The 20,090-nt window shown below is 30.9% G+C and overlaps 3 protein-coding genes and 1 pseudogene across 4 annotated transcripts in view; 3 read left to right on the forward strand and 1 right to left on the reverse strand.

The window, feature by feature from the left end:
• Positions 1-1,853, forward strand: part of LOC107622875 — a 4,773-nt gene extending 2,920 nt beyond the window's left edge. The window contains exon 4 of the mRNA XM_021114288.1: positions 1,721-1,853. The gene's annotated coding sequence lies outside the window, so the exon portion shown is untranslated. The remainder of the gene's footprint in view (positions 1-1,720) is intronic.
• On the reverse strand, positions 1-2,736 carry LOC107624391 (staphylococcal-like nuclease CAN1). Of its 2 annotated transcripts, XM_016326890.2 has the most exons (9): positions 2,503-2,732; positions 2,281-2,336; positions 2,076-2,190; positions 1,879-1,974; positions 1,129-1,316; positions 978-1,034; positions 736-895; positions 557-625; positions 1-472 (listed from the first exon to the last, which is right to left on the reverse strand). In XM_016326890.2, the coding sequence occupies exons 1-9, from the start codon at positions 2,599-2,601 to the stop codon at positions 344-346; spliced, it is 969 nt and encodes a 322-aa protein (XP_016182376.1). In that variant the 5' UTR covers positions 2,602-2,732; the 3' UTR covers positions 1-343. The 2 variants fall into 2 exon arrangements, with proteins under 2 accessions (XP_016182376.1, XP_020969946.1); XM_021114287.1 differs by lacking the exon at positions 557-625 and having other exon boundaries at positions 2,503-2,736.
• Positions 16,294-17,531, forward strand: LOC107621835 (copper transport protein ATX1). Its single transcript, XM_016323823.2, has 3 exons — positions 16,294-16,660; positions 16,768-16,843; positions 17,163-17,531. The coding sequence occupies exons 1-3, from the start codon at positions 16,652-16,654 to the stop codon at positions 17,303-17,305; spliced, it is 228 nt and encodes a 75-aa protein (XP_016179309.1). The 5' UTR covers positions 16,294-16,651; the 3' UTR covers positions 17,306-17,531.
• Positions 18,199-20,090, forward strand: part of LOC107624553 — a 6,293-nt pseudogene continuing 4,401 nt past the window's right edge.

Raw genomic sequence — 20,090 nt, forward strand, 5'->3', positions numbered from 1 at the left:
CTTTTTGTATCTGGTGGTACTGAACTGCACTCAATAAACATTATTGCTTTCATTTGTCAGCCCAGTGAAGAGGAAATGTTCAACTACTTGTTTCAAATACATCCAAATTTAGCAGTGCAACCCAATTACCCTACGTTTTTAAGTACTTCATAATATCTTAGAGTACTTGTCTCAAAATGCTTGATAAAGGAAATACTACTTGATCTTTAAGAAATGGTTTATAAACGTGGTTTTCTTAATCAAGTTTTTAAATAGTACATAATTTTGTTAAAATATAGTTGCTCCAAATACATGTAATTCGTTAACATAACATGGAAAGAAAGAGTCCTTCTATTTGAGTTTATCAAGTGGATTTGATAAAATTGATGCTTTTAGCTTCTGCTTCTCTTCTGTCCTTTCTCCAGTCCCATGGCTTCTCAGGATTTGACAAAGCCCATAATCCAACTCGCCTTTCTCTAGCTTCTCTTTCCCACTACAAGGAAAACCAAATCAAATAATTGGTTCTGATGAATAATGAAATTTTGGAAGGAAATTTAAACAGTAGCTGAGCACTAACTGTTTTCAGTTCTTCTCGTTTGTCATAGGCTTTATAGTGCCATGCTAAACCCTTCTTTAGCATCAATTCCTTATTATAATAAATCACGAACATAAATAATTGTTACTAAGCTGCATAGAGTATTACAATCACAGAGCTAGAACTAGAATGATTCACATAGAAGTTTATAAATTTATTACCTGCACAAAAACTCCATTATAGTAAACATCACTCACACAACGACCGTAGCGATCTTCTCCATAAACAAGGATCCTCAAAGATTTACCTTGAACAGCATTTCTTAGTTCCTTTTTAGCTACCTTTCCATATCGCATTGAACTTTCCGGTGCATCAATTCCCCTGTTTTGTTCACACACAATGCTAATTCAATGGATTTAAATTAGCCATAGCGTCCAAATTGTACTACAGCATTTGATGTTACCTTAGTCGAATTCGATACTTTCTAGCCAGGATTTCCTCATTTTGAATATTAAGAACCCTAAATCATAAAGCAACAAACTGCATTAGAAATATACTAATTTTATCTAAGGTTAGAAACACATTCAGTAGGAGTGAGTTAGTGGTGTGATAACCTATATCCGGAATCGATAATCTCTCTATGGAATGCATCAGCCTCTGCATGGTTCCTCAGAGCACAGGCTTCCGATCTTCGCAATGATGCGGTGAGCACGTTGGGAGGGACACATGGTGATTCCCTGGGATCTTCTGTGCTAACATAAACTGTTATACCATCACCATCTTCCACTTCTTTTGCATCAACCTAGATCCATTGATATATAACTACCACGTTTTCATCATGATTTTACACATGATTTAGATTTAAGGATAAAGCAGACCAATTTCCCTTGAAGTAAGGCAATATTAGGTATGGCATCTCTAATATTATAGAAGTTACAAGAAGTCGATTTTCTCAATTTTATTTTTCAATTGATCTAGTCAAGTGTGATATTTTACCATTCAACTATTTCTCTCACATGTCAATTGAAAAGATCTATTCCTTAAGTTATATGATACTTGGTATATTTGAATTTTATAAAATTTGACATTAACTTCTAAATAGTACTAGGACCTAGCATGAGCTATAAATAAAAGACCTAACAAAGTTTAAGGGATTCAACTATTTGTATTAATGACATCCTCTTGAAAAGTCGGAGTCTCTTGCAGGTTCCTCCACTCAGAGCGGATCAAACTAGTGAGGACATCATCAAGTCCGGATAAACAAGTTAGAATAACTTCTTTTAGAAGGAGGTACTATATGTAATGTCACCTGACCACATAATTTGCCTTTAATTTAATGGACTGAATTGAAATGTAATTCTTACCGGCAAGGTGTGCATTTCAAATTTTACTCCATTGGTAATAGAAGGGGATTTGACTTCATCTTGTGGTTGGGGAAGACCATAGAATGCTAATAATCCCTATAAATGTAAACAGACATATCAAACAAAATTTTCTTTTATTAAAAAATAAAAATAGTGTCAAACCTCAGAAAAAGTTTGTAATTATAAGTGATGCAAACCTCAACATCTGCCTTTTGATACTTCCTCAAGGTGTGAGTGACAAGTGTGGATGCTTCTTCAGATGTGGTGGGAAGGGGTTTTGCTTCTTTGCAAGAATCTAACAATTTTCTATACCTTCACAGTTTTGTCCAAAAATATTGTAAAATAATACAGAAACTGCATGAATTGTTTATAAGTCAACGGTTAACCTTTTATAGTCAATACCATTTAGCCTGATCTGTTTTTGGGGACACAACATGATTGCTTAACCTTTCTGGGACCTAACGACATTAAAGGAATAAAAGCAAACAAATAAACAAACTGAGATATCTCAAAAACTTGTGCTAGAAAATAAAACGTAGTTGCATCAAGTAATTCCTAGTGCATATTCTGTAAGCATCAATGGCTCAATGCATCATCGAAATAGGGAAGCATAAGTATATATACCTGAGAGGTAACACCAAAGTGAAGGAGATCATGAGCAAGTGCTGATACACCTAAGGTGGTGGCAGACTCAAGTGAGTCATAGTCGCCAGCATTTTCCATGCTTGAACTATGGGAAGCTCACAATTTTTTAAAAGCAGGTGAAAGCCTGAAGGCACAGGAAACAGATAATGAAGGAAGAGAAGATCTTGGTTGCTTCCTTTGCTTTCTTTTGCTTTTGACTGGGACTAGGCCACTAGTACTGTACATGGATCGGTTTTAATTATTACATTAGGATTCAATATTAGTATTTTACTAGATTTATTTCAAAGTTTTGAATTTGATTTTAAATTCATTTGAAATAAATTAGGTTAAAACTAGGATTTTTTTAAACAAATAAAATAAATATAAAAATTATAAATATAGAGACGTGTTAAAAAAATCATGTTTTTATATCTTATTACTTATCACGTCCTTAGACAAGACAATTTCTTTGCAAACGTATCTCATCCTTAGTGAGGACTATAAGTAAAAAAAACTAATTACGTATATAATCTACCGACTAAATAAGAGACTACCATTATTTTTAGGATAATGCTAGGTAGCCAAAAAATAATTACAATATAGAAATGTCATGTAAAAATTTTTATTTTCTTGATAAGTAAGTGATATACATCTTCCTTATCATTTATCCTCTTTATCACCTATCATTTTGCTGCATATTTAGAGTCATTAATGTTCTTTTCAAAATCAATTTCAGATTCTCTCAAATCAAATCTCTAACATCTCTCAATCACATTATTATCCATTAAATACAATAATTCTTTGCAAAAATTATGAAAGTTAAATAATTAAAAAATTTTAACAACTTCTACTATACAACTTATATTTTACATATAGACTATTAAAAAATAAAAAATAAAATATAAAATATAAACAAAAATTTAAAAATAATTTTTTAAAAATAATTATTAACTCGTCATATTAAAATCAATAAATAAGCATACATATGAATATTAAAAAAATATATTAAAATAATTAAAATCACGACCTACTAGTGCACATATGAAATAATTTGAAAAATATAATAAAACGTATAGTTTAAAATTTGATAATATTAATTATAAAAATTTATTAATTATAGACATCATAGGTATGAAATTATGAATATTATGAGTATAAATTATGGATGTTATTAATATGAAATTATAGATGTTATGTGGATAAATTTATGGATGACATTAGTAAATTTATCAATTGAATAAATTAATTTAAGATTTTGACATTTTTTTAAATTCAATTATGATAAAATTTAAAAATATTTGTGTTAACTTAATAGTTACTTATGCAATAACTAAAAAATGATACGTGTATGGTTGTGATATCTAATAAACATGAATTTAATTTTTAGATGTTAGTTGTATGTAATTATAGATGTTATGTATATAAACGTATGAATGTTATGTGTATGAACATTGTAGTACAATGTAATTATAAATACACATAAAAAAACAAAAAAAAAACCAGTTTATTACCATACCTTATCAAAACTAGTGTGATTTTTCATATTCTCAAAAATTGGTTGACTGGCAATAACCTCGTCGGATGAGTCTATCTGTTATTCAAATTCTTCGTCAGCACCTTCTACCATAAAGGTTAACTATACAAAAAGTGGCTAATTTCACTATCAAGTATAACAAATAAAACACAATACTGTAATTTTAGGTGCTAATTTCGTTTTATTATGTATGTCAATGTGGATGTTAACTTCATGTAATTATGGATGTTATTCGTATAAACTTATTGATTGCGTAAAGCATAAACTTTACACGAATATTATGCATATAACTAAAAAAAATTAGTGAGCAAAATCAGAAGATTTAAATACCAATTACCAAAAGAAAGTTTAAATATTAAAAAAAATGCTTCTTATTTTAGCGATCAACATCATAAAATTATTTAAAAAAATTAAAGGTGTACATTTGAAACATATATAAAATGGTATATAAAACATTCTTCTAAAATAATTATTGGTTTTCCAGTTTTTAGTCTCTATAAAAATTAGGTTTTTGCTAATAAGAGATCCAAAGATATAATTAAGGATACTACAAATAAAAATTTGACAAAAAGATGTAAAAATAAATCAAAAGTGAAAGTATATCGTTCACATGTTACGAAAATAATTTTAAATGCTTCTATTTTCATAAAACTATTTCTAAAAATAAAAAAATATAACAAAAATAATAAAAAAATTTATTTTTCTAGACATAAATAGCAAACATATAATGATCAAGAATGTTACGCATATAATTAAAGTGCTAAAAAATACATAAAAAATAATCCGTGCTATTACCATACCTCATCAGAGCTAGTGTAGTTTTTCATATTCTCAGAAATTGATTGACTAGCAACAATTTCATCGGATGTGTTCGTCTGTTATTCAAATTCTTCAGCACCTTCTACCACAGGTACTATATTAAGGTCGAAATCAATTTCCATACAAATTACAATGATAAAAATAATTTCTTGTAAAATTTCTTGGCTTATACACTATTGTACTTGCAATGGTGTTATTCTTGTGATTTTTTAATGAATATTATTAAATTAACATAAAGTATATATTAGGATAGGTTTCATGTTTCATATCTCCAATAATTGATGATAAATACTAGACAAAGAATTAATTGTAATTATTTAATGTAATTGATATTATAATTACCGTTCTTAAATATAATTATTATTAATATTTATTGTATTTTTATATATAAAAATCAAATTATAAAAAGGAATATTAAGTATTGATTACAATAATGCCTAATAAAAAGGGATATGATTTTATAATTAATATCATTAATAAGTAAATTTGATAAGAACGGTGATAAGTAGAATGATAAGAGAGTGGGATAAAAAATAAAACTGATATTAAATGATATAAATGAAGTGAATTATGGAAAATTTTGGCTAATTATAGCTGAAAATTTTTGGTTACCAAACTTTTTCCTATTTTTAAACATATCTCATCTATAGTGAGAATGAGATACATGTATAGCTATATGGTAAGGACGAGATGAAGGATTGCTATGTGTTTATAACATACAGTCGAAAAAAAAAATAATACTAAAAATCTATTTTTTATTTAAACTTTATTCAAATAATATATAGATTAGATCTTAATACGTGGTCAGGAGGACATTTTTGTCATTTTAAAGCTAAAGGGCAGAATGATAATCTCGTCACGTTCAAAGATTTGAATACTAGAAGAAATGAGGAATTGTACCATGCCGGTCTTGGATATCAAGAAGACCAAGATTTCGGGAGGTGCTGAAATGACAACTCATAAGACCATTGGAGTAAGGCAGGATAACAAGAAGCCCAACAATATTTTTGAAATTTAATGAGAGGCATAATTTATTATTAATTTTCGAAATTATTAGGCCTTTATTTTAATTTATTTTGCTGTTAGAATTTGTTGAAAGATTTGATTTACTTTTAGTTTGCTGAGTAGTAATTTTAGGTATTTTAAATTTAAATCAAATCTGATTTAATCTGATAAGATCAAGTTTGATTTAAATTAGCTATCATATCTTTAGAAATTTAAAATTTAAATCAAATCTAATTTAATCCAATAAAATCAAATCTGATTTAAATTAGTTATCTTATCTTTAGGAGATTTAAGTTAAGTTATCTTATCTTATCTTTTTAGCTAGTTTGTTAGGGGGCTATTTAAACACTTTTGGTGAGATAATTTACACAACTTTGATGAATAAAATTTCCTTAGTGCTTTATGCACGTTTTTTTTAGTGTGATTAAGTGAAGTGAGTGATTTGCTTTACTTGTTGCATGGAGAAGATTGAGTGATTCAATTTTCATCCTTCTGATCTAGGTTGTCAAGGACAGGTTCTTTGAAGGTCTAGTAAGAAAAACCTTTTCGGTGACCTAGGTTGCTAAGAACATGTTGCTTAGAGGTCTAGTAGGAAAAATACCCCATTTATCTATCCTTTGTGTTTTCACTATGTTCTTTTGGGTGTGCCCTTTACTGAATAATCCTTATCTATTTTAATTAAAACCGCTAAGGCCCATTAATTTCTTATCAGATCTAAATTTTTTTGGACACTTTAGTAGAAATTTTATTCTTCAATTGTACGAAGACTCTATGCATATCCATACTGAGACTAACTTTTGTGGTCAACTCCTTGACCAATGGATATCTGATCTAAATTGAGAAACTCTTTGCAACTCTTTTCATGTATTTTCTCTATTCTTGGCATACATATATATAGTATGAGATTTGTTACTAGCTTCAAATTTGAATCTTTCAAATTTTATGAATCATATCATAACAATTTAAAACAGAATCAGTTAAGATCTCATCAAAACTTAGAATTCAAATTTAGAAATAGAATAACTAATAACTCTCAAATCTCATTTAGTATTCTCAATTATCATACTATTATTATATTCTTGGTGCTAGTAAAGAATACAATAATATTCCATTTGAATTAATACAATAATTTATTTGATCAAATCAAAATAATTTTACAGCAAAGATTAGAACATACGTTAGTGTGTGACCCCATAGATTCAATATTAAGCGGATGATAATTTAGTCATACTAAATTTACTAATCAAAATTGACGTCTACCAACACTTCTCAATGACCTGATAGTATAAAGTAATATATTTTTACTAAGAACCTGAGAAGAATAAAGTATAATTTTTTCCATCTTTTCAGCTCTTGGTTAACCCTTAAAGTATGGTTTAATTGTCAAACTCTAACTTGTTACCATTATTATAATGAACTGTGAATGACCTAAAAAACTCATTTCTTTATTCATTCAATCCCCTTGGCCAAAGTTTTATTTATTTCAATCATTATAATTATAGAGCTCAAACTCTTTATCGAGAGTTGACAGATTCTTTATTGACTAATCATTAATTCTACAAGTATTTAAATCATACCAAATGTCCATTCAACCAGCATCCTACGGTATTAGGTATCCAGAATCAAAGTATAATAAATACATTGTTAATTATTATGACAGTCGCATGCCAAAAGAAAACTCTATTACTATGTTCATCTTAAGAATATCCTATTAACAAATATGCGGTAATTATAACTATTAGGAATTCTTAAATTGAGTCAGTTCAATTGTCATATCTCTATATGCACTATCTATATATATAATTTAATAAATGAGATCTATTAATCTTCATCCAATGAAGACCACTATATATATTGATCTTTTCGGATTATTAATGTCTCTTTTTAATAATCCTATAACCAAGAATAATTTAGATTAAATTATAAAAGATTTATCTCTCAATATTATGAGCACTATCACAATGATAAATCTCTAAATTTAATCAAGGACTTTATTATATTAATATTTTAATATAATAACAATAACAAATTATTTGACACATGATTGATTGAATTATGGTCATACTACTTATTCCCAATACGAGATCCATGTAAAATCATTCTTTTAATAATACGATTAGATATCTTTTAAATTTATCCTTTAAACAACCTTTTATTACATTAATTTAAAAAATTAAACACAAACACATCCAAATAGAATTAATATTTTTTAATTTAAAATACAAATTCAAAAAATGTTTAAGTAAAACTACAATCCAACTATTCAATTTTAAACCTTAACACATCCCAAAAACATCCCCTTAAATATCTCAAAACACACTCAATTAAACCTTTCACCCATTCGTAAAATCTAGATCAGCAGTATCTCACACTCCTCCTCTGTTGAAGCACTCCTCACCCGCCCCGCGCTCTTCCCTCGTTGTACTCCTCCGTTACGCCGCACTCTTTTCCATCCTTGGCTCCTCCCATCTGTGCCGTGCTCCAATCTTTTGCCAGAATTTGGATGTATAACGCGCTCTTCGTCTTCTCCACCTCTTCTAGTTAAAGATTCTATTTTTCTAATATATGTTTTTATTTGTATTTGAGCGAGAAAGTTTTATTTTTGTAAGAATGACTCTGAAGCTATTATAGCTAAATAAACATAGTAACTGCTATCTTCACATTCATCTTTTTATGATTTTTGATAATTTTATATGTGTTTACATAATTTTACCAAAGAAATTTATATTATATGTATTTTCGAATGTGTTTTAAAATATTGTATTTATTATTTATTATTTTGAATTATCTTGAATATAATTAAAAATTATACCATAAATCAAATCTTTTTTTTTTTCGAAAGACACCACTAAAAAACTATAAATAACGCTTTTGTTTGTATTTAAGGGAGAAAGCTTCGTTCTTGTAAGAATGATTTTAAAACTATCATAGCTAAATAAACAAAGTAACTGTTATCTTTATGCTTGATAATATCCATCTTTTTATGATTTTTGATAATTTTAGATGTGTTTTTACAAAGTATTTAGTTTGTTATTTATTATTTTAAATGTGTTTACTTAATTTTACCAGAAAAATTATATTATATGTATTTTTTATATGTGTTTTAAAAATACTTTATTTCTTATTTAGACGTATATCTAATAATATTTAACAAAATAAATAAATAAATAAAAATAGAATTCTATAAAGCCAAGTGCATATAAGAAGATAGTGGTCTGTATTTAATTGGTTTGGAGTATTTTTTTTAAAATATGTTTTTAACGTTCCAAGATAAAATAACTAATAAAAACTTAATAATGTAGAAAGTTCAAAAATAAAAGAGAACTAAGAGATATAAAAGTTAAACTAAATCTCAATAGATACGATTTCTTAAAAAATCGAAAAATTAGTGATTAAAAAATTATTATAATTAAATGATTAGATTTAAAGGCGGTTTAAAGGATGAATAGCATTTCTTTTTTTTTTTTTTTTCCAAAGTTAGGAGTGAGACTTAAAATTAAAATCTCTAAATAAAAATAGAGAGACTATATCATTTAAGTTATAGTTACTTAGCCACATTTCTCTTCTTTTAAATACTTATAATCTGTTAAAATTATATACATATTTTTTAGACAATAGCATAGTATATTTCTTCCATGATCACAATATGAGTGTGTTTGAAAGACATCGAATTATTAGGTATTTTTGTTCATATAAACTTCATTGATAACAACTCAATTATCAAACTTTAACACACACATCCAAGAAGATTTATCAAATCTAGATATAATAAACAAGGTATATCAATTAACAACTATGCTACATATATACTAAAATTAGCTATCAAAATCAGTCATTAATTTGTATTAAAAATATTTTTTGATTATAAAGATAAACGAATACATAAAGTATCATAATAGTATAATTTACTAGGTGAGGTGAGCTACAAAAAAAATTTAATATAAATATTAAAATTGAATAATTTTATTATGCATCATGTCTTCACTAACAACGAGATAGTTATACATTTATCTCGTTCCTACCATAGACAAAATATATTTAAAAATGAATCGTAGTGACTTAAAAAATTAAGAAAATAAAACAATGCAAGTAAATAAAAGAAAGGAAAGGAAAAAACAATGAGACAAAATGTTGAAGGTTGTAGATGTAATATTTTACCACATAAAATTTTATGTTTAAGTCGTAAAACAGAGGTGGTGAGGTATTACGACCTATAAAATAAAAAATATATACGTGGATATAACTGAAAGAATTTGTAACTAGGAACCTTGAAGAAAAGTTTAATCAAAAACTGCAAAAAAAAAAAAAGCACATAACACTCGAAGATGAAAAACTGGATAAGTAGAAAAGGATAAGACATGAATATCTATAGAATAGAGTACTAAAATAACAGAATATCTAGCTCCAGACTTGACCTGTGAAGTTAAGGTCGGCCGGCGTATAATTACATACATATATAATACCAAAATATCCCACAACAGAAAACTAATAACCTGTTTCTCCTAGTTGCCTCTAGGAGGGACAAAACATAAAATATAAGCATAGGAGAATCTATATACATATATACAACACATAAAACAAAATACATTAATCTCAAAAACATCCAACTTCGCTTGCAGAGGAATTTCAGATGCTCAGCGAGGTGCATCTCGACCTGCATCTGAAAAACGATAACACCGGTTCTCAGCATGGTAAAGGTGCTAACGTATATAATATATAAAGTCTCGAAAAAGGTAGAGGCAATCCTAGAACTCCGACACTCAGAAATTAAACTTAAGGAATAAATTAAACCACAAATTAGGTAAACTATGTAAGTTTCTCAAATTCTGAATTTAATCCTAAGACAACACTTCACTTTTACCTCCTCCAACCCTCCGAAACACCATTGGAACTACTCTCGTCATGTCTCCGCTATACGAGGGGTCTCTCAATTGCAAATACAAGCAATACAGACAAAGCAAACACATATAGAGTACAAGTACGACAATTAGGCAAATAGCAATTAGAAATAAGTAAACAATTAGGCAATCCAAGATAATGCACACTCAATCAAAACATACAAATGTATATAATATATGTTTGCCCTATGCCTGATGAGTCTTATCTGTCGGTTACATAGCCAGCCCGACATGTCCTGCTAGCTAACCGTGGACAGTTTCTCTGTACGCGCATCCCCAAGTTCAAAATTATCCATGGAAAGAATCCCAAGCTGACATGTGGGAGACAACACCTCAAATTCAATTCATATATATATGTGCATGCCCATGGGAGAACCCGGAGAATTAAAGTACCCGGTCATATTTTACGTATAGAGGATCAACGAATGTCTAAAAAATCTTTAAACACATAAATCATGTGATCATTCAATCATAAATCATCAATGTCAATATCAATATCAATCTCATTTCATTTCAACTCATTCAACATTATCATCATTGCTATTAGTTATAGATCAGTTATCATTTATCAATTCATTGCCTTAACCACTCAACCATTCACTTCTCAATCTCTTCTCAACCTTCTATTTAACTTCTTCAACACGCCCACTCTTTTTCTAAAGTTTGAAGACTTGTTAACGGATTTTAAACAGGTGTTAAAAAAGTTTGAACTGCTCTGATACTATAATGTAACACCCTACCACACAGAGCTTTACACTTAAGTCGTAAAACAGAGGTGGTGAGGTATTACGACCTCTAAAATAAAATATATATACGTAGATATAATTGAAAGAATTCATAACTAGGAGCCTTGAAGAAAAGTTTAAGCAAAAATCCCAAAAAGAAAAAGCGCATAACACTCGAAGACGAAAAACTGGATAAACAAAAAATGATAAGACATGAATATCTATAGAATAGAGTACCAAAATAACAGAATATCAAGTTTCAGACTTGACCTGCGAAGCTAAAGTTGGCCAGAGTATAATTACATACATATATATAATATCAAGATATCCCAAAACAGAAAACTAACAACTTGTTTTTCCAAGTCGCCTCTAGGAAGGACAAAACATAAAATATATATTTATATCCAAAAATATCCAACTTCGCTTGCAGAGGAACTCCAGACGCTCGGCGAGGTGCATCTCGACCTACATTTGAAAAACGACAACATATGTATGGAATGAGAACTAAAGGTTCTCAGTATGGTAAAAGTACCAACGTATATAATATATAAGGTCTCGGAAAAGTCAGAGACAATCCTAGAATTCTGGCACTCAAAAATTAAATTTAAGAAATAAACTAAACTACAAATTAGGTAAATTGTCGAATCTAATTCTAACACACCACTTCACTTTTACCTCTTCCAGCTCTCTGAAACACTGATGGAACCACCCTCGTCACGCCTCCGCCATATGAGGGGTCTTTCAATTGCAAATATAAGCAATATAGACAAAGCAAACACATATAGAGTACATGTACGACAATTAGAAAAATAGCAATTAGACATAAGTAAACAATTAGGCAATTCAAGATAATGCACACTCAATCAAAACATACAAATGCATATGATGTATGCTTGCCCTATGACTGATGAGTCTCATCTGTCGGCTACGTAGCCAGCCCGACATGTCCTGGTAGCTAACCGTGGACAGTCCCTCTATATGCACATCCCCAAACTCAAAATTATCCATGGAAAGAATCCCAAGCTGATATGGGAGAGACAATACCCCAAGCTCAATTCACATATATGTACATGCCCATGCTAGAACCTAGGCAGTTAAAGTGTCCGGTCAGATCTACGTACAGAGAGTCAGTAAATGTCTCAAAAATCTTTAAATACATAAATCATGTGATCATTCAATCATAAATCATCAATGTCAATATCAATCTCATTTCATCTCAACTCATTCAACATTATCATCATTGCTATTAGTTATAGATCAGTTATCATTTATCACTTTATTGCCTTACTGATGCGTGAGCATCTTTCCTATTTTTTCCTAGTGAATTTGCATGTAATTTGTTGAGTTTAATTAAGAATTAATTATATGTTAGCCACAATGGATGCTATTTTGAGTTTTGTACAATACTGTTTATTTTAGGTAGCATTCGGCTGGATTTGATGGAGTTTCTGCAGCACAAGAATCAAAGGAAATGGCAGCGAGGAGCGACGCGCACGCGTGCCTGATGCGTGCGCGTGATTTGGAAGTATCCATGGCGACGCGTGCGCGTGACTGACGCGTCCGCGTGACTCGCGAAAAAGACCATCGACGCGTACGGGTAACCGACGCGTCCGCTTGACTCGCGAAAAAGACCATCGACGCGTACGCGTGACTGACGCGTACGCGTGACATGCGCCACATGCAGAAAACGCAGAAATCGCTCGGCGATTTCTGAGCTGTTCTAACTCAGTTTTCAGCCCAGAAAACACAGATTAGAAGCTGCAGAATGAACAAAACATGTGGTCCCCACCCATCAACTGAAGACTTGTTAATTAATTCAAATTTAAATTCAAATATTATTTTTTAGGAAAAGATATGATTTTAGTTTTAGAAATTTGAATTTTAAATTTATTAGGATTAGTTATAAAAAGGATCCCAACATTAGTTAACAGGTGGGATTCCAGGACCACAACATTATTCCAATTTACAATTTACAATCCTTATTTTCACTCTGAACCTTGAGCAACTAATCCTCCATTGTTAAGGTTAGGAGCTCTGTCTATTTGTATGGATTGATTTTATTACTTTTTCTATTTTAATTTATGTATGGATTTATAATTTAAGAATTATTTTCGCTCTTTATTTTATGAATTTTGGTGGAACGGAAGTATGATCCTCTTTCTAATTGAGTTCTTGTAAAACTTGGAAAAGCCCTTTACTTGAACAACAGCTTGAAATCATATTCTCCTAAATTTTAATTATCTGGATTTAACGGGATACATGACATATAATCCTTTTATTTTTGGGTAATTAGAATTTTTGTGGCATATAAACTGGAATTTGATCATGTAGCTTCTAATTGGAATTAATTGACCAAGGAATTAGCAGTTAATGAATTTTAGAGAAGACTAGAAAGGTCTAAGAAATTAGGGTCTAGTCACATATAGTTTGCCATAAATTAAATCCTACATAATTAAAATAGTTAGTAAGAAAAGTTAATCCAGAAAAATAGATAACTCTGAAGCCTTAACTGCTTTCTCTATATTTTATTCCTCACCTATTCACTTGCCTGTCTTCAACTTTGAATTTACTTTTTAATGCTCTTTGAATATTCAAATACTATTTTCTGTTTGTCTAACTAAGCTTATCAAATACTATTGTTGCTTAATCCATCAATCCTCGTGGGATCGACCCTTACTCACGTAAGGTATTACTTGGTACCACCCGATGCACTTGCCGGTTAGTTTATGGACTTTAAATTCCGCATCACTTACCACTCAACTATTCACTTCTCCATCTCTTGTCAACCTTCCATTTAACTTCTTCAATATGCCCACCATTTTTCGAAAGCTTAAAGACTTGTTAATGGATTTTAAACCGATGTTAAAAAGGTTTGGAAAGATAGAAGATTGACTTAACACTTGAAAATATCATTTTTGGCTAAAATAGGAGGCTCGCGTACGCGAGACTATGTCCGCGTACGCGAGATTGTAAAACAGGGAGAGTGCTTGTGTCGCGTGCGTACTCTCGCATATGCGAGCTTTCAAAATTGGATTCTGCAAACGCAGGCCTTGCTCCGCGTATGCAAGATGTCTGGACAATGCCAAATTCCCGTGTCACATGCAGGTTCTCGCGTACGCATGTCCCACTTTTTCATCAAAATGACTAAGTTGCAGAAAATCATATTTTTGCACCAAACTTCGCACGGGCATAACTTTCTCGTTTTAAATAATTTTTTATCCAATATTTGAATGGCATAAACTTCACGGACCAAATTTCATTCTAAATAAGTTTGACATAAATTAGGGATCCGAAAGCCGAGTTATGGCTCAGCAGAGTTGGTCAAAATTCACTTTTTAACAAAACATCAAAATTCTATTCTTTTCAAAATCTTAATTTCAAACCCTTATTTTACTCCTCAAAACAACACCAAATTTCTTCCAAAACAATTCCAAACCCTTTTTACCCCTTTCTCAACATACCACTATCCAATTCCATCAATTTTTATCCAAGAAATTCCTAGTCATACCACTTTATTCACAAATCATCAATCTATTATTATCACTACTCATAATCATCATCAGACCTCATCAAAAACAATGATTCACCACATTCTCATCATCATTACATACAAACCTCATCAACACACTCAAAATCTTCGATTCAATTACAACCATCAACAATTGTCCATAATCTACTCATTTTTATCACAACACAACGTTTTCACCAAAGCTTGCTAAACCTTACAATTTCACTTAGTTCAACTTATCCTACGTTCAATTAGCCTAAGTTTTCACGCAATATTATATATTATCTACGAAAAACAAAATCATACATTGACCGATTCCTCCCTAAGCCAAAGACGCCTCAAATTTTACCGTTCCACAAGCTCCGACACTCCAACTCCACACCGAACGCGAACTCCCAGCCACCAAGGTTCAAATTCAACTTTCCAATACCACCAACTTGATCCAAAGACTCATAATTTAATCTAATACCAACAATATTACTAAAAATCTACTTAGGATTCATAGTTATTAATGATTCATAAGAGTTAGAGATTTTTCACATTGTCAACGGGAATTTGGGACAAGACTTGGCAAGTCCACTATGCTAGTTTGATCCTAAACACCAAAATTCAACTAAATCTCAATACCATTGTTCAAGATTTTTGAAAATAAGGGGGTGAGCAGCTGGGTGAGAAATTGAGACTTACCTACCAAATTGTTTGGTGGGTTTTGTAGAGCTCGACGCGGTGGTTACGTGGTCACAAACAATGCGGCGATCGGAGCTCCAAATCAAAAGTTATGAGGGATAGAAATTGGAGTGAGGGTTTAGGTGTTTTTCTTGTTCTTCCCCCTCTCTTCAACGTGATTTTCAGATTATGAGAGGAAGGGGAGCTGAATTGAATATTTGTATGTTGGGCCTTGGCTCGATTTTGGCCTGGTCTAACTGTTTTGGTCTATTTAACTTAATTTTGGACCAAAACTTTTGAAATTAGTGTTAAAATTCGTATTTTAATTATTTTTATTTTATTAAACTATAAAATTTAATTTTTTATTTTTTTAAATAGTAATTAATTTATTGACTAATTATTTATTAATTTTGTAGATTTTATAGCAAAAATGTATCATTATTTAGATATGATACTAATAATTTCTTTTTTTTTACCATGAAGGTTAATATGGGTAGCTAAAATTTTTATTTTTATTTTAAATCCTCCACATGATTGTAGTTGATACCAAGATAAATAATCTTTATTGTATATCTAATAACACATTCGATGATTCGAAGATCCAAATTTATCATGAATTCTAATAGAACAATCATTGGTATCCATCTCACTGCCTCTTGAACTTTATTTCAACGAACAATATCAAATTGAAAAAAGAAATAAATAGTGTTTGGAGGCCAAATCCCTGTCAGATATATCATGCTTGTCAACCAGAGTCTTTAAATTAAGAATAAAGTTTTACCTTTTTTCTCTTGCACAAAGTAAAAGCTTCCTTAATTCACGAAAGATGAAAAGAATCCAATTCCATCTTGCATATATAAATACTTGATCCATTTCACGCGGTTCCAAAAACGACCCTACTTTTCTTTTTCCCTTCCTCTTTCTCAGTTACCTTTCCTCTCTGTTGAAGCTTTAAGACACCAATTCAGCTTTCTAACACTCTTCCTCAATCAAAATGGCAAATGTAAGAGCCAAAAACCACAATAATTCTAGCATGCTATTCGATAATTTATTGTTTAGATTTTCTTCATCAATTGAACGATTAATCAAAATTTTTGTTGTCATAATCAGGTGGTGGAGTTGAAAGTTGGTTTGCACTGTGACGAGTGCATCAAGAAGATCCTCAAGGCCATCAAGAAAATTGAAGGTTTGTTAATTTTTCCATACTATAAATAGACCAAACTATACATTAATCATTTAATTGATATACTTTAATAAATTTCTTACAATTAATTACATTAATCATTTGTTCCAAAGATAAAAATGCTCATACACAATTCGAAAATCCTTGACCATTCTTAATCATTTAAGTAATCTCTTGTAAATAATGATCTGCTTCGTTCAGAGCAGAAATTACTTTGACCAAGTATTTGGATAGTTGAAACTAATTAAGAATTTTCCATAAATGATCAAGGATCGAAAAGGACATTTGTTCTAAAACTATACTTTGGTGTTATCATTATCAGATATTGAAACGTATAATGTGGACACGGAGATGAACAAGGTAACTGTTACGGGGAACGTTACAAGAGAAGAAGTGATCAGAGTTCTTCACAAGATTGGGAAGAATGCTGCTGTTTGGGAAGATGATACTAAAACCAACAAGTGAAGTTGAGTCTACCAAACTAGTTTAATTATTTCCTTTTCTGCACAAAATATATTAATAGTAATAGTACTTCTACTATAACTTACTGCGCTATATGTAGCTATATTATATATGATGGATGTGAGATTATATAACGTATATACGAATATAGTGTTATATCTACTTCAGTTTTGTATTTTGTTGAACTTTCTTTGCTTATATTACCAGTGTACTTTTACGCTTTTTTTTTCACTGGTAGATTTTGCCAGGGATGTGACTTTGTATTAGGATTTAGGAGTACTTATAAAAGAATTTAAAAAGAAAGTGAACTTGAATTTATTTGTAGGACTTGAGTTTATTCTCTATCAATTGTGCCAGCTATTTGTGTTACTATAGTCTGTTACAGAGGACTTTTAGAGTTGGGCGAGGTTTGAAATGAGAAAGAAAGTGCGCAAGAGATGGATAATTAGTTTTCATGCAGTAATTTGAAATGTTTACTTGAGTAGCAATCAGAGTATTTTTTTAGTTTTTATTAACAAGAATAGAGAAAGTGGTACTTAGATCTTTTGTGAGTTGTGAAGAGTGATAAATATCTGGTTGCTTTAGTTGTCGATGGTAATATTAAAAACAAAATAATAATTCAAGTGATGAAATTAATGTGACTTTGTATTAGGAGTACTTAAAACACATTAACATTGACTATTAAAAATGATATTCGGCAAAACAACAACAATAATAGTTTAAATATTAAAAAAATACTAAAAGGTCATCAATATTTTTTGTTTTTGTTATTAATTGGTCATTAATATTTAAAAATAGAGAATAAAATATGTTGTTAAATTATTAAATTAAAAAATTGAATTAATAACTAAATAATAACTAAAATCAATAAAATTTTGATGACGAATAATATTTCTATAAATATTAAAAGAAGATGAAAAAAAGAAAACAAAGAAAAAAACATAGAAACAGATCCTAGCAAAGCTAAATTCACATCCTTATCTTGAAACTGCCTCGGATTACGTATCCTCATCCATACTGCAATTGAGGTTATAGTTACACGTCATTATGCATCAGTTTCGGCGTCAACACTAGTCAAGTAAGTAAGCATATCATGTTTTTGCTCTGTATAACCAATAATAAGTATTAGATTTGATTTTAATAAAACGTTGACATTATTGACTACGATGGATTTCCTTGCTCATATATTTTCTCCAGTACGCATAATTTTGTGGATTTGCTAAAAGGTCTCGTGTCAAATATTATGCAAATATAAATAGGATGAGTGAGTGGATGCTATAACCACCTCACTTGAAGGCAAACCGTTAAAATTTGTTAACCCCAAAATACAAGGCTAGCCTCTAAGTCCCTCCTCTACATTTCAAACACTTGACAAGAAAAAAAAAATGTACTTTCAACAAGAAAAACTGTGTTTTTCTAATCTTTTCTTTTAGGTTCTTCCCACATTCACCAATTGCTCTTTGGATTATTACATATATGCATGGAGGTGAATAGGACAATAATGGTGTGTCAAAATCCACACAGCTATGGTCACAAGGATGTTTGGCACTTAGGCAACCCTCTAGATTCTCCAACTTCTCTTCTATTTGTTCAGGTTTCTTTAATCACCATGCTATCACAAGTGATTGAGGTTTGTCTCAAGCCATTAGGACAATCATCCCTTGTTTCACAGATTCTTGTAAGCTTTCATTCATGAACTTTGTTCCATCATCATTCATTAAATATTATGTATGAAACACCATGTTGACTCTTTACTTATTCATCATTGATTTGGATAGAGACTATAATTAGGTAGAGTCCACGTACCATTCAATTGTTTCTACAAAAATAAAGAAATTCTCTATAGCAATCTAACTTCAATTTAACAAAATAAAATCATGGTTATTAACAGGGTGGAGTGATATTTGGGCCATCAGTATTGGGACAAAAGAAATCACTAGCAAATGCTTTGTTCCCAATGAAAGGTGCCATGGTGCTTGAAACACTTGCATCTTTTGGCCTAATGTTCTTCTTCTTCATAGTAACGGTGAAGATGGACATTGCAACAATGTTAAGGACAGAGAAACAAGCCATAGCGATTGGTCTCTCCACATTCTTCATCACATTGGTAATCCCAGGTGGATTATCATTTCTATTAAAGAACTATATTTCTATGGACAAAAGCCTCTCAGAAGCTCTACCAGTCATAGCCATGTCACAAGCCATGACCGTCTTCATAGTGGTCTCCGTCCTCTTGACAGAGCTCAAGATCCTTAACACGGACATAGGCCGGCTAGCTATGTCCTCGGCTATGTCGGCCGACATTGTTGGCTTCTCATTGACAGTTCTAATGTTTGCAATAATGCAGAACAAGGGTGGCACCATTGTGTCCTTTCTTTGGATAATTCTGTCCATAGCTGCATTGGTAGTCCTCATCATTTATGTCATGAGGCCGGCCGTCATCTGGATGCTGAGGCGATCAGAAGGGAAGCCGGTCGACGAATTGTACATTGTTTGTATCTTTATCTTTGTTCTGATCGCCGGATTCCTCAGCGAACTTATCGGCCAGCATTTCATCATGGGGCCTATACTCTTCGGCTTGGCAATCCCCGAAGGGCCGCCCATGGGAACCACTTTGATAACTAAAATGGAGACTATATGTCTTGGATTCTTTTATCCAATCTACCTTGCTGTTAGTGGATTGAAAACTAATGTGTTCAAGATAAGCTTCCAGTCCTTTTGGATTGTTGGTGTTGTAGTTTTTGTGGCTTCCATTGCAAAGATTGTTGCTGTTATGTTGCCAGGGTAT

This window comes from Arachis ipaensis, chromosome B10 (assembly GCF_000816755.2).
Source record: "Arachis ipaensis cultivar K30076 chromosome B10, Araip1.1, whole genome shotgun sequence".
NCBI classification, from domain to species: Eukaryota; Viridiplantae; Streptophyta; class Magnoliopsida; order Fabales; family Fabaceae; genus Arachis; species Arachis ipaensis.

Coding starts and splice junctions, on each gene's coding strand:
- LOC107624391 (XM_016326890.2), bottom strand. CDS start 2,601: ATGGAAAATGCTGGCGACTATGACTCACTTGAGTCTGCCACCACCTTA. Junction 2,337..2,502: donor ACTTTGGTGTTACCTCTCAG/GTATATATACTT, acceptor TAATGTCGTTAG/GTCCCAGAAAGGTTAAGCAA. Junction 1,317..1,878: donor TTGAAATGCACACCTTGCCG/GTAAGAATTACA, acceptor CAATGGATCTAG/GTTGATGCAAAAGAAGTGGA.
- LOC107621835 (XM_016323823.2), top strand. Junction 16,844..17,162: donor GGCCATCAAGAAAATTGAAG/GTTTGTTAATTT, acceptor TATCATTATCAG/ATATTGAAACGTATAATGTG.